The sequence below is a fragment of the Telmatherina bonti genome (genome assembly GCF_933228915.1).
Source record: "Telmatherina bonti genome assembly, chromosome: 24".
Classification (NCBI taxonomy): domain Eukaryota; kingdom Metazoa; phylum Chordata; class Actinopteri; order Atheriniformes; family Telmatherinidae; genus Telmatherina; species Telmatherina bonti.
In genome coordinates, this window is record NC_136633.1 from 108263 (window position 1) to 123099 (window position 14837).

At 43.5% G+C, this 14837-nt stretch overlaps 1 protein-coding gene across 1 annotated transcript in view; it reads right to left on the reverse strand.

The window, feature by feature from the left end:
• clcn4 (chloride channel, voltage-sensitive 4) overlaps positions 1-9854 on the reverse strand; it is a 50486-nt gene extending 40632 nt beyond the window's left edge. Inside the window, exons 1-6 of the mRNA XM_079263639.1 lie at positions 9696-9854; positions 9376-9530; positions 9206-9305; positions 7829-8016; positions 7631-7753; positions 7354-7560 (exon numbers count right to left, since the gene is read on the reverse strand). Of these exons, the coding sequence (XP_079119765.1) occupies positions 7354-7560; positions 7631-7753; positions 7829-8016; positions 9206-9305; positions 9376-9530; positions 9696-9723 (801 nt within the window). The 5' untranslated portion in view covers positions 9724-9854. The remainder of the gene's footprint in view (positions 1-7353; positions 7561-7630; positions 7754-7828; positions 8017-9205; positions 9306-9375; positions 9531-9695) is intronic.
• Between the last annotated feature and the right edge of the window lie 4983 nt (positions 9855-14837).

Sequence of the window (14837 nt, forward strand, 5' to 3'; positions counted from 1 at the left end):
GGATGTGGGAAAGATGTAGGAAGAATGGTGAGAAGGATGTAGGAAGGATGGTGGGAAGAATGGTGGGAAGGATGTGGGAAGGATGGTGGGAAGAATGGTGGGAAGAATGTGGGAAGGATGTAGGAAGAATGTAGGAAGAATGGTGGGAAGGATGTGGGAAGAATGGTGGGAAGGATGGTGAGAAGGATGTAGGAAGGATGTAGGAAGGATGGCGAGAAGGATGGCGAGAAGGATGTAGGAAGGATGGTGGGAAGGATGGTGGGAAGGATGTGGGAAGGATATAGGAAGGATGTGGGAAGAATGGTGGGAAGGATGTGGGAAGGATGGTGGGAAGGATGTGGGAAGGATGGTGGTAAGGATGTGGGAAGGATGTGGGAAGGATGGTGGGAAGGATGTGGGAAGAATGGTGGGATGGATAGTGGAAAGGATGGTGGGATGGATAGTGGAAAGGATGGTGGGATGGATAGTGGAAAGGATGGTGGGATGGATAGTGGGAAGGAGGGTGGGAAGGAGGTGGAAAGATAGTGGGAAGGATAGTGGGAAGGATGGTGGGAAAGACGTGTGAATGATCCTGGGAATGGCTGAGAAAGTAACATACCAAGTCTCCTTTCACTCTGCAGAACACAAAAAAAGGCCAAGCCAAGAGTTTCGGGATACAAGCATCAACTGGAAGAAGTTCAGTCCTCCTCCAGCTGCACATATGACTCATCTTTGAGCTAAAATGTTCCTGAAACAGTTTTCTTTAGACTTTTACAGGTGTGTCTCGGCGAACCTCACCTTGAAGCCCTAAGTATTCAGATAACAGAAAAGACCATAAAGTGTGGCCAACTGAATGTCAGATCCCTCCCAAATAAGTCTTTATTAGTCAATGACTTGATAGGTGATCACCACATTGATTTATTCTGTCTTACGGAAACCTGGTTACAGCAAGAGGATTATGTTAGTATTAATGAAGCTACGCCAGCTAACTATTTAAACTTTCACATTCCTAGAACTACAGGCAGAGGAGGAGGTGTTGCAGCTATTTTTCAGTCAGAATTATTAATTAATCCTAAACTCAAAACTAACTATAAATCCTTTGAATTCCTGACATTAAATTTATCTCATCCAAAATGGAATTCAGAGAAAGCGCTCCTTTTAGCATTAGTGTATCGCCCACCTGGACCTTACTCCGAGTTTCGGACCGAATTCTCTGATCTCTTGTCTGAGTTAGTGCTGACTACTGATAAAGTCATTGTACTAGGTGATTTTAATATTCATGTTGACCATGAAAACGATAGTTTAAACATTTCCTTTAGCTCTATTCTAAACTCAATTGGGTTTTCACAAAATGTCCATGGAGCCACTCACTCTCATGGCCATACTCTTGATCTGGTTCTAACATCTGGTATTGAGACTGATAAGCTCAAAGTATTTCCTCAAAACCCTGTCTTGTCCGATCACTTCTTATTAACCTTTGAATTCACTGTATTTGATTACTCACTGACCAAAAATAAATTCTACTATAGTAGATGTTTATCAGACAATAATATTACAAAATTTAAACAATCAATTGTATCCATTTTTTCACATCTACCATGTGTTAGCATGACTGAGAGTCCCCCTTTAAGCCTTACTCCTGCTCAGATTGATCAACATGCTGATACTATAACAGCTTCAATGCGTACAACCTTGGATAACGTTGCTCCCCTAAAGAAGAAGAAATTAGGTAAGATTATGAAGGCTCCCTGGTTTAATTCCCAGCTTCGAGCTCTAAAACAGGCGTCAAGGCGTTTGGAAAACAGATGGCGTTCATCAGGACTAGAGAAGGATGTAGGAAGGATGGTGAGAAGGATCTAGGAAGGCTGTAGGAAGAATGGTGGGAAGGATAGTGGGAAGGATGGTGGGAAAGACGTGTGAATGATCCTGGGAATGGCTGAGAAAGTAACATACCAAGTCTCCTTTCACTCTGCAGAACACAAAAAAAGGCCAAGCCAAGAGTTTCGGGATACAAGCATCAACTGGAAGAAGTTCAGTCCTCCTCCAGCTGCACATATGACTCATCTTTGAGCTAAAATGTTCCTGAAACAGTTTTCTTTAGACTTTTACAGGTGTGTCTCGGCGAACCTCACCTTGAAGCCCTAAGTATTCAGATAACAGAAAAGACCATAAAGTGTGGCCAACTGAATGTCAGATCCCTCCCAAATAAGTCTTTATTAGTCAATGACTTGATAGGTGATCACCACATTGATTTATTCTGTCTTACGGAAACCTGGTTACAGCAAGAGGATTATGTTAGTATTAATGAAGCTACGCCAGCTAACTATTTAAACTTTCACATTCCTAGAACTACAGGCAGAGGAGGAGGTGTTGCAGCTATTTTTCAGTCAGAATTATTAATTAATCCTAAACTCAAAACTAACTATAAATCCTTTGAATTCCTGACATTAAATTTATCTCATCCAAAATGGAATTCAGAGAAAGCGCTCCTTTTAGCATTAGTGTATCGCCCACCTGGACCTTACTCCGAGTTTCGGACCGAATTCTCTGATCTCTTGTCTGAGTTAGTGCTGACTACTGATAAAGTCATTGTACTAGGTGATTTTAATATTCATGTTGACCATGAAAACGATAGTTTAAACATTTCCTTTAGCTCTATTCTAAACTCAATTGGGTTTTCACAAAATGTCCATGGAGCCACTCACTCTCATGGCCATACTCTTGATCTGGTTCTAACATCTGGTATTGAGACTGATAAGCTCAAAGTATTTCCTCAAAACCCTGTCTTGTCCGATCACTTCTTATTAACCTTTGAATTCACTGTATTTGATTACTCACTGACCAAAAATAAATTCTACTATAGTAGATGTTTATCAGACAATAATATTACAAAATTTAAACAATCAATTGTATCCATTTTTTCACATCTACCATGTGTTAGCATGACTGAGAGTCCCCCTTTAAGCCTTACTCCTGCTCAGATTGATCAACATGCTGATACTATAACAGCTTCAATGCGTACAACCTTGGATAACGTTGCTCCCCTAAAGAAGAAGAAATTAGGTAAGATTATGAAGGCTCCCTGGTTTAATTCCCAGCTTCGAGCTCTAAAACAGGCGTCAAGGCGTTTGGAAAACAGATGGCGTTCATCAGGACTAGAGAAGGATGTAGGAAGGATGGTGAGAAGGATCTAGGAAGGCTGTAGGAAGAATGGTGGGAAGGATGTGGAAAGGAGGTGGGAAGGATGTGGGAAGGATGGCGAGAAGGATGTAGGAAGAATGGTGGGAAGGATGTAGGAAGGATGTGGGAAGAATGGTGGGAAGGATGTAAGAAAAATGGTGGGAAGGATGTGGGAAGGATGGTGGGAAGGATGTAGGAAGAATGGTGGGAAGGATGTGGAAAAATGGTGGGAAGGATGTAGGAAGGACGGTGGGAAGAATGGTGGGAAGGATGTGGGAAAGATGTAGGAAGAATGGTGAGAAGGATGTAGGAAGGATGGTGGGAAGAATGGTGGGAAGGATGTGGGAAGGATGGTGGGAAGAATGGTGGGAAGAATGTGGGAAGGATGTAGGAAGAATGTAGGAAGAATGGTGGGAAGGATGTGGGAAGAATGGTGGGAAGGATGGTGAGAAGGATGTAGGAAGGATGTAGGAAGGATGGCGAGAAGGATGGCGGAAGGATGGCGGGAAGGATGTGGGAAGGATGGTGGGAAGGATGTGGGAAGGATGTGGGAAGGATGTGGGAAGGATATAGGAAGGATGTGGGAAGAATGGTGGGAAGGATGTGGGAAGGATGGTGGGAAGGATGTGGGAAGGATGGTGGTAAGGATGTGGGAAGGATGTGGGAAGGATGGTGGTAAGGATGGGGGAAGGATGGTGGGAAGGATGTGGGAAGAATGGTGGGATGGATAGTGGAAAGGATGGTGGGATGGATAGTGGAAAGGATGGTGGGATGGATAGTGGAAAGGATGGTGGGATGGATAGTGGGAAGGAGGGTGGGAAGGAGGTGGAAAGATAGTGGGAAGGATAGTGGGAAGGATGGTGGGAAAGACGTGTGAATGATCCTGGGAATGGCTGAGAAAGTAACATACCAAGTCTCCTTTCACTCTGCAGAACACAAAAAAAGGCCAAGCCAAGAGTTTCGGGATACAAGCATCAACTGGAAGAAGTTCAGTCCTCCTCCAGCTGCACATATGACTCATCTTTGAGCTAAAATGTTCCTGAAACAGTTTTCTTTAGACTTTTACAGGTGTGTCTCGGCGAACCTCACCTTGAAGCCCTAAGTATTCAGATAACAGAAAAGACCATAAAGTGTGGCCAACTGAATGTCAGATCCCTCCCAAATAAGTCTTTATTAGTCAATGACTTGATAGGTGATCACCACATTGATTTATTCTGTCTTACGGAAACCTGGTTACAGCAAGAGGATTATGTTAGTATTAATGAAGCTACGCCAGCTAACTATTTAAACTTTCACATTCCTAGAACTACAGGCAGAGGAGGAGGTGTTGCAGCTATTTTTCAGTCAGAATTATTAATTAATCCTAAACTCAAAACTAACTATAAATCCTTTGAATTCCTGACATTAAATTTATCTCATCCAAAATGGAATTCAGAGAAAGCGCTCCTTTTAGCATTAGTGTATCGCCCACCTGGACCTTACTCCGAGTTTCGGACCGAATTCTCTGATCTCTTGTCTGAGTTAGTGCTGACTACTGATAAAGTCATTGTACTAGGTGATTTTAATATTCATGTTGACCATGAAAACGATAGTTTAAACATTTCCTTTAGCTCTATTCTAAACTCAATTGGGTTTTCACAAAATGTCCATGGAGCCACTCACTCTCATGGCCATACTCTTGATCTGGTTCTAACATCTGGTATTGAGACTGATAAGCTCAAAGTATTTCCTCAAAACCCTGTCTTGTCCGATCACTTCTTATTAACCTTTGAATTCACTGTATTTGATTCCTCACTGACCAAAAATAAATTCTACTATATTAGATGTTTATCAGACAATAATATTACAAAATTTAAACAATCAATTGTATCCATTTTTTCACATCTACCATGTGTTAGCATGACTGAGAGTCCCCCTTTAAGCCTTACTCCTGCTCAGATTGATCAACATGCTGATACTATAACAGCTTCAATGCGTACAACCTTGGATAATGTTGCTCCCCTAAAGAAGAAGAAATTAGGTAAGATTATGAAGGCTCCCTGGTTTAATTCCCAGCTTCGAGCTCTAAAACAGGCGTCAAGGCGTTTGGAAAACAGATGGCGTTCATCAGGACTAGAGGAGTCTCACTTAACCTGGAAAGAAAGTTTAATTGTATACAAAAAAGCCTTACGTACGGCAAGAACAGCTTATTATTCATCATTGATAGAGGCAAACAAAAACAACCCTCAGTTTCTTTTCAACACTGTAGCTAGGCTTACTAGGAGCCGGAGCGCTGTGGAGCCATGTATTCCTTTCTCACTTAGCTGTGATGATTTCATGTATTTTTTCAGGAATAAAATTGATACTATTAGAGATCAAATTCACAATATTCTTCCTTCTACTTATAATGTTGAGTCTGTTGTGGTCTCCGAAGCATCCTTAGAACCAGGATCTGACTTGTGTCTAAATAGTTTCTGTCCTGTCCAACCCTCTGAATTAACTAAAATAATAGCTTCATCTAAACCATCCACCTGTATCTTAGACCCTCTCCCAACGAGCCTCTTTAAGGACATTTTCCCTTTAATTAATACATCACTACTAAATCTTATCAATATGTCTTTAGTGACAGGATATGTACCACAATCATTTAAAACTGCTGTAATCAAGCCTTTACTTAAAAAGCAATCTCTGGATCCAGAGGTGATAGCAAATTATAGACCTATATCTAACCTCCCGTTTATGTCCAAAATTCTGGAGAAAATAGTTTCCGCTCAGCTACATGCCCACCTGAGCAGAAATAATTTATGCGAGGAGTTTCAGTCAGGATTTAGAGCTCATCATAGCACTGAGACAGCATTGGTGAAAGTTACTAATGACCTTCTTATGGCCTCAGACAAAGGACTTGTGTCCGTACTTATCTTGCTTGATCTTAGTGCTGCATTTGATACAGTCGATCATAACATTCTGTTACAGAGACTAGAACAGGTAGTTGGAATTACAGGTACAATGTTAAGCTGGTTTAAATCATATTTATCTGATAGACTTCAGTTCGTTCATGTAAATGACAAGTCCTCCTCCCAAACTACAGTAAGTCATGGAGTTCCTCAAGGTTCTGTACTTGGACCAATACTCTTCACGCTATATATGCTCCCTTTAGGCAAAATTATTAGACAGCATGGAATAAACTTTCATTGTTATGCAGATGATACTCAGATATACTTATCCTTTAAACCAGATGAAACAAATCAGCCCAATAGGCTACAAAATTGTCTCATAGACATAAAGACTTGGATGTCTAGAAATGTTCTCCTCTTAAACTCAGATAAGACTGAAGTAATTCTCGTTGGATCTGAAAAACTCAGAGCTAAATTTTCCGGTTTTGTAATGAACCTGGATGGCATTACTTTAGCTTCCAGTGCTACAGTGAGAAACCTTGGAGTAATATTTGACCCTGACCTGTTCTTTGGCCCACATATTAAGCAGGTTACTAAAACAGCCTTCTTTCATTTACGTAATAAAGCCAAAATTAGGGACATTCTGTCTCAGAGTGATGCAGAAAAACTGGTTCACGCTTTTGTTACTTCGAGACTAGATTACTGTAACTCTCTATTACTGGGCTGTCCTAAATATGCCCTGAAAAGCCTTCAGCTGATCCAGAATTCTGCAGCCAGAGTCCTGACCAGAACCAGCAGGAGAGATCATATTTCTCCAGTTTTAGCCTCTCTTCATTGGCTGCCTGTTGAATCTAGAATAGAATTTAAAATCCTTCTCCTTACATATAAAGCCCTCCACAACCAGGCACCACTATATATCAAAGACCTCATTGTTCCTTATATACCAAGCAGAGTACTTCGTTCGCAGACTGCAGGCTTACTTGTGGTTCCTAGAGTCTCAAAGAGCCGAGCAGGAGGCAGAGCCTTTGGTTATCAGGCCCCTCTCTTATGGAATAAGCTCCCAGTTAGTGTTAGGGAAGCAGACACCCTCCCCACCTTTAAGACTAGGCTGAAGACTTATCTTTTTGATAAGTCCTATAGCTAGGGATGGTTAGCATCCCTTAGTTATGCTGCTATAGGTTTAGACTGCTGAGGGACATTTCCTGATACACTGAGCTTCTTTCTCTTTAGCTCTCTCTTTTATGCCCCCCCCCTTGATATAAGCGTCTTGATATAAATAAAGTTGAATTGAATGGAAATTGAATTGAATCCATGGACATACCTCCCGCCGCTTGCCCTCGTTCTTGCTGTACTTGGAGAAGAGGCTGCAGAAGAGGTTTCCACAGCAACAGGCCACGTGCACCAGAGGACCCTCCTTTCCCAGACTGAGACCCGAGGACACCGCCAGTACCAGGGTGACCGTCTTGATTAGCAGGGTCCATTTCCCCAAGTAACCCCGGATGATGAAACCGCTCAGGATTGTCTTGATCTGTGCAAAAAGCACCAGTTATCTTCATCTTCCACCATCATCACTGAGTGCGAGACCTTCCTCGCCTTACCTCTGGGATTCCTGACCCGCAGGCATACGGTGCAAACACTCGGACCAGCGACACAGCCAGGAAGGAAAACAGTAGAGCCCACAGGATATACAGGAAGTAGTTCAACACATACGCTCCGGCTCCCTGAAACACCAGAAACCGTTTCCCGTTATCCATCCATCCATCCCCCTGACCTGATCCAGCCAGCTGGTCTCTCACCTCCGAGTAGCCCGTCATCAGCTCCGCCCACTTCTGCCACTGGGGACACTTGTCCCGGTCATCAAACGTGGTCTCATTGGATGTCCAGCAGCACTGCTCGTGGCTGTACCAGAAGGCAGACAGACACACGCCCTCCTTCAGATCCGTCATCCAGTCCACCGCCAGGTCGATGACGCCAGCAAGCGTTCCTGAAAAAAGCTGAGTTTAACTCTCACAGAGGACCAAAAACCAGTTTCAGACCAGTTTTCCCATCTCAGACACAGAACCACAGAAGAAGAAGCAAACAGAATAGCCTATAAACAGAGAAGAAGGAATGATGACGAAGGAAAGTAAACACAAAGCATGAGGAGTGGAGAGTTTTATGTCTACTGCAGTCAGGACCAGACGGAAACTCAGGAGGAAAAACGGGACATTAGAGGGAAACAAAAGAAAAACTCAGGAAGGACCAGCTTGTCCCACTGGAGACCCTACAGCGGTCAGTTCTATCATGTTCACATAGATCCGCGTTCAGACAGAGCACCAGCAGCTGCTGGTTCCCCCAGAGAAGCCACATCACTGCATAAAACCAGCAAGAACCAGGAAAAACCAGCAAGAACCAGCAAAAACCAGTCAAAAACAGTAAAAACCAGCAAGAACCAGTAAAAACCAGCAAGAACCAGCAAAAACCAGTAAGAACCAGTAAGAACCAGCAAACACCAGGAAAAACCAGTCAAAAACAGTAAAAACCAGTAAAAACCGGTAAAAACCAGCAAGAACTAGCAGAGACCAACTCAGGCCAGTTGGTCTGAGACTGGACCGGACAGGTCCACCGGGACAGGACCACCGGGACAGGTCCACCGGGACAGGTCCACCGGGACAGGTCCACCGGGACAGGACCACCGGGACAGGTCTACCCGGACAGGACCACCCGGACAGGTCCACCCGGACAGGACCACCGGGATAGGACCACCTGTCCATTGCAGGACCGACACACTCAGTCCCAGGGAGAATTTAGACGATGGGAACAAACCCCCACCGAGAGGGGACAGAAAGGCCCGGCTCGGCTGGATTCAGGTCTTTGCTGGACTTGCTGCCATTTTTCCAGACCACCACTTTCAGATGTGAATCTCCTGGAGACAGATTTCGTCTTCTCCTGTCCTCCGTGTGTCCACCTGTCTGATCTCTTTTCACACATGAAACTGAAGAAACGGGAACAAATGATGCATCTTTTCCTGAAGGTCCAGGTTAAACTGGTTCCTTGCTGGGTACATTTTAGTGTGAAGTCAGAGTTCTGGTGCAAGTTTGAGAGGAAAATATGAAGACCAGAAACTTTGTAAAATACGATGAAAAGGTGGAAAATGTTGAGTAATGTGTCTGCCAGATGACATCCTGACTGACCTGAGAGGAGGCCGATGAGCAGCATGACCACCCATCCGGACCAGGCGTCCAGCAGACTCTTGATCAGCTCCCAGATGGATTCTTTGCTCTTGCTGGTGATCTGCAGACAAACAGCAGCGGTGAACATCACGCCGACACCCCCGGCCTGAAGACAGAGCCCCGGGACGGACCTTACGGTGCCGGTCCGTGTCTCTGGACTTCTCCCTGAGCCAGTCGATGGTGTGGAAGTCCTCATAGGTCCCCACGTCAGGGAAAGGCTCGTCCAGAAAGTCCATGAGGGTTCCAGCTCCGTTCATTTCCTCCGTGGGCGTGGACGCGCTGACACCTGCAGAGGACAGCCGGGTCAGCTTGAGTCAGAGGGAAGGTTTGACAGTCAGAGGGGGAAATTTTACAACATTTTACAGGACAGTATTTAATAACCAGGAAACCCCGCTGCTGCATGAACAACTGAGGCTTATCTCGCTGGAGCCTCGTTTTTTTTTTTTTTTACCGTCAGCAGCCTCCATGTTGCAGTCCATCCTCCCCGCTGCCGATGGAAAACCGAGCCGGTAAATAGTTTCTTTATGTGCACACAAATTAACAGGACATGTTTGTCCAAATTTAAAGATAAACAAACAAACAAAAAAAACCCACAGCAGCCAGCTGCTAAATGACTGTAGTCAGACTGCTGCGTACTCAGTCTCACGAGGTTTCATAATCTCGCGATCGTTAAACTCAAAGATTGTCTGTTGTTAAGAGAACTCACGCGTCGGGGAAAAAGGCGGCCTTTAATAACATAAAAATACTCGCTTCACAAAAATGAAGTAAACATTAAAAGAGGAAAAACACTTCAAATAAGTTCACATAGTTAAACTTAATAACAGTGGAGTCAGATTTGACCTAAATGTGGTGACTTATTTATCTGCTTTACTCCTCTTTGTGCCGCAGTAGCCCAGGTTACACACCGCACACGAGCTTTTCCTACCATCCAGTGGTCAAACGTCTGAACCACAACACATGTCATCAAATAAACCAGTATCACTGGTTCAGCCACAGTGTGGAACAGCTGCAGGCTTTCTCACTGACACACCTGATTCAAAAAAGACATTTCTGTCATTTACATTCTAGGTAGCGTCGTCTGTTGGCAGCAGATTGTAGTAGCTCTGACTTGCTACCTTGATTTTTTAAAAGTACAAAGTATTCTCACATAGATATTACATCAAATTAGTTTTTTTTTCCTGAGGACTTTATGCCAGTGTCGTGCCAAGGTAGTTATCCCCGACAGAATTTGTGTCCCCAACGTGGGAGCGCGTTCTTGCTGCGTCGAACGTGGGTTTCTTCCTTGTGCTGTTAAATTTCAGCATTTAACATTAAAATATACAGCGTACTGGTTCCTCAAGTTATTGTTTTGTGGTTGTTGTTCTGCCAGCGAGGTTCTGCTAAGTTTTCTTAGCTCTTAACGTCATATAATTATCGGATTTTTTTTTTTGTAAGTTTTGCAGGACGATATTAATTTTAAAAACTTGACAACACCCACATAACACACTAAAATAACAGATTTCCCAACACCACATCGTATACAGGCGGCTGAAATGAGTTTCCTCTGCAGGGTGGCCGGGCTCTCCCTTAGAGATAGGGTGAGGAGCTCAGTCATCCGGGAGGAGATCAGAGTAGAGCCGCTGCTCCTTCGCATCAAGAGGAACCAGTTGAGGTGGCTCGGGCATCTGGTCAGGATGCCTCCTGGACGCCTCCCTGGTGAGGTGTTCCAGGCACGTCCCTCGGGGAGGAGACCCCGGGGAAGACCCAGGACACGCTGGAGGGATTATATCTCTCGGCTGGCCTGGGAACGCCTCGGGATCCCCCCCGCAGAGTTGGCAAATGTGGCTGGGGAGAGGGAAGTCTGGGCTTCCCTGCTTAGGCTGCTGCCCCCGCGACCCGACCCCGGATAAGCGGCAGAAGATGGATGGATGGATGGACATCGTAGCCTATGTTTGGCTAAGATTTAAAAGGCGTTTAATTCATTATATGTAGGTAGTGGTCTGCATCTCAATGTACGGATGGTCTGCCATTTGCTCTCTATTTTAAGCTTTTATTTTGCATGCAGGGTTCATGGAACCAGAACTTTTTCCAATCCTTTAATCTTAAAATAAATGTGTAGTTTCACATTTTTAGTCAGCATATATTTTGATAAGCTCTTGGTTATTTTGTTATTAAAGTAACTTGTTGGATGTGGTTCTTTCCCTTTCTTTTTACACAACATAAAAAGGGCAATGTGTTGTTGTGTTGCTTAATAAGAAATGATATCCATGATATATTCACATCACTTTTTATTTGGAAAACAATTTGTTGTATTGAATTCACTCACATGTGATATGATTTTTCAATATGGAAATATCTGTGGAAGATTAATCTGTGTTTTCCAAGGTGCAGTATGCCAGGATCAGGGGTGGTCTTACCATGAGGCAAAACTAAGCCGTTGCTTAGGGCCCCCAGTTCTTTAGGGCCCCATAACACTTGTCATACACTTATGGTTATTTATTACTTAGTATGACTAACAAAAATTATGTTTTTGATTAAAATGCATTCGCTAAACTGTCAGCAGAATGGTTGTTATATTATGTGTGTCCTGGCCCCCCCCTTCTGGTATATAGGGCCGCGCACTAATACCCAATGTGATCTGTGTGTGTGTGTGATGTCAGTGAGTTGATCTGTAACTTAAAGGATGACTCCTCACAATAAATGATCAGTTTGTACCATCGAGTGAAGCAGTGTCATTATACACGGTCCTCTCAGTCAGCAAAGAGACTTTTACTCTGGCTGTTTGTTAGTGTAACGGCTCCTGAATGGTTGCTGACAGACAATAAGGTCACACCAAGGATCAGGATCAGCACGTTTATTCTGTGAATAACATGGGAGGGCACAGTTCAGACGCAGACAACGGTACGGTCTCTCTCCGCCTCCTGCAGCAGGTCAGAGGAACGTGGGAAAATCCCCAGCACATTTAGTCACAATAACGGTCAATTTTACCGACCAAAACTCATGAAAAACAAACTAAAAGAAAGAGTGGCAAAAATATATGTACTTTCTTAAGGTGTCTAAGCCAAAGCAAAACATTTTTAGACCGCTTGTTAAAGAGAGAGCCAACACTGAAACACGTCTTTCCCATACTAAAGTTTCCCAGCTTTTCCCGCGAAGCTGCAAAACGTCACACATGCAGCTGTGGTGCACCACTAATTACGCCCCCCTCACAACAACAGGCTACTAGGAACTTTGATAACAATGTGAAGGAAAGGGCCTGATAATTATTTTTAAAAAAAAAACAGCCAGTTGACAGTAAAGTATAACAGGTTTGAAGAATGTTCATAATAACTGATTGATATTTCTTAATGCTTTATCTTTCCTTTTTTTTAAAAAAAAACAACAACATATTTTTACTCAGCTTCATTAGCAACACAAATAATATACAGTAGTGGAGTAGAAAGTGTAATATTTACCATAGGGCCCCATGTCTACCTTTGCCTGGGGCCCCAAATCTCTTAAATCTGCCACTGGCCAGGATCTGTGTCCCCAGCCAGCACTTCTATCCTGCCAGTATGTGTTTGCATATATATATATATATATATATTCTTTATATAAAGCCTTATAACTGCAGCATGAGGAATGAGGAATGTATGTATTCTATGAAAAAGGTTAGACGGGATACAAATTCTTGCAGACACTGAGCCTGCCAGAATCCGTATCCCCTATAACAACACAAACTGCATCTTACCAAATCTTGCTATTCTTTTTTATTTTTCTTCTTTGTAGTTATTATGAGAAGGTTTCCTCTTTATTAATAAACATTAGGTCGGAAAAATACTCCATCTGGAAGATTGACATACACGCTTAACATAATGTTGTTCATCTGTGGGCAATAAAAAAGATTTTATTTGAAGTTATTGTGGTTAAAACAGAACTTTTTAATACAATGACAAAGTTGTGTTTTTTGGGAAAATATAAAGTGGCCATTAGTTATCCAACAATCTATTTGCTGCATAGTTTCACTAGTCTTTACGATCTGGGATTGTACTGTTAGCACTATGTGTGAACTTCCAAAGTGTGAACATAAACAGCCAGCCAAACTCCTTTTCATGAGCCAGGATTGCGAGCGAACTTGCTCCTTTATTCTGCATACACAAAGTGCATCACGGTGACAGCATTGAATTGGAGTGAAAAGCCATTGCTTTCTGAAGGATTCACACAAAGGATGGCTTTGGATTCCTTGAAGTAAAACAGATGGGCTGTGTCTCAATTCGTTAGTGCACTGGAATGCAGTGCATAGTGTGCACTGTGCACTTTTCTCTGTAGTGCGCACTACGGTGGGTAAGTACTGTCCCAAATGGAACATGGACGTAGTGCACTAACCGGTGGTGACGAACTCGCATTTGACCACAATTATTCTGCCGCCAAAAGTAAAACAAAGCTCTAAATTAGGAGAATGAATTTGCTTCTCATGAAACTCCATCGCATTAAAGGTGAAGAAGGATCCTCCTCCGATTGGCTGAACATGAGTTGGTACGTATATTTATTTATTTCTAACGTGTATGACCCGCCTGCATACGTACCCAGAGTACGGACCTGTTGCCAGCCTCGCTTCATTGTTGGCTCATCGTTTCAGAGACGGTTCGTCCCACTAAATTCTTTTTAGGAAGTTGTAATAAATAAATGAACAAATCCAGCAAACATAACTTTATGTATCATATCATCATATATTATGGCCTACACTAGAGGGATCTATCTCAGTTGTTAACTGTATAAAGCAACATCAGACTGTCATGTGTCTCTGCATGTCTCCCTCATGCTTATTAGTATCATAAAGTTTAAATCAAAACACTAATAAAACAGCTTTTAAATATGCAAAGATATTTTTAGTGGAAAAAAATGTCCTTTACATGAAACACATGTGTTTTAACTGGTGTTTACTCTGATGCTGTGCACATCTGGCAGCAGGAAAGGGATTATAAATGATAATGTAGGGAATGTAATGCTGTAAAGAAGATGCTCAGACACAGAGATGCAGCAAAGTTGTTACAGAAACATTTTATTGAATCTCCTCCTGCTTGTAGCGGTCCATCTTCCTCATGACGCTCCTCAGGCAGCCTGTCTGAACCCACCTGCAAGCTCGCTTCACCTGCTGCCTGTCAGAAGCCAGGTGTGTGTGGAGAGGTCTTTCAGGACCCTAGAGACCAGGTGGAGGTCCGTCTTTCAGGATCCTAGAGACCAGGTGGAGGTCCGTCTTTCAGGATCCTAGAGACCAGGTGGAGGTCCGTCTTTCAGGATCCTAAAGACCAGGTGGAGGTCCGTCTTTCAGGATCCTAGAGACCAGGTGGAGGTCTTTCAGGATCCTAGAGACCAGGTGGAGGTCCGTCTTTCAGGATCCTAGAGACCAGGTGGAGGTCCGTCTTTCAGGATCCTAGAGACCAGGTGGAGGTCTTTCAGGATCCTAGAGACCAGGTGGAGGTCCGTCTTTCAGGACTCTAGAGACCAGGTGGAGGTCCGTCTTTCAGGATCCTAGAGACCAGGCGGAGGTCCGTCTTTCAGGATCCTAGAGACCAGGTGGAGGTCTTTCAGGATCCTAGAGACCAGGTGGAGGTCCGTCTTTCAGGACCCTAGA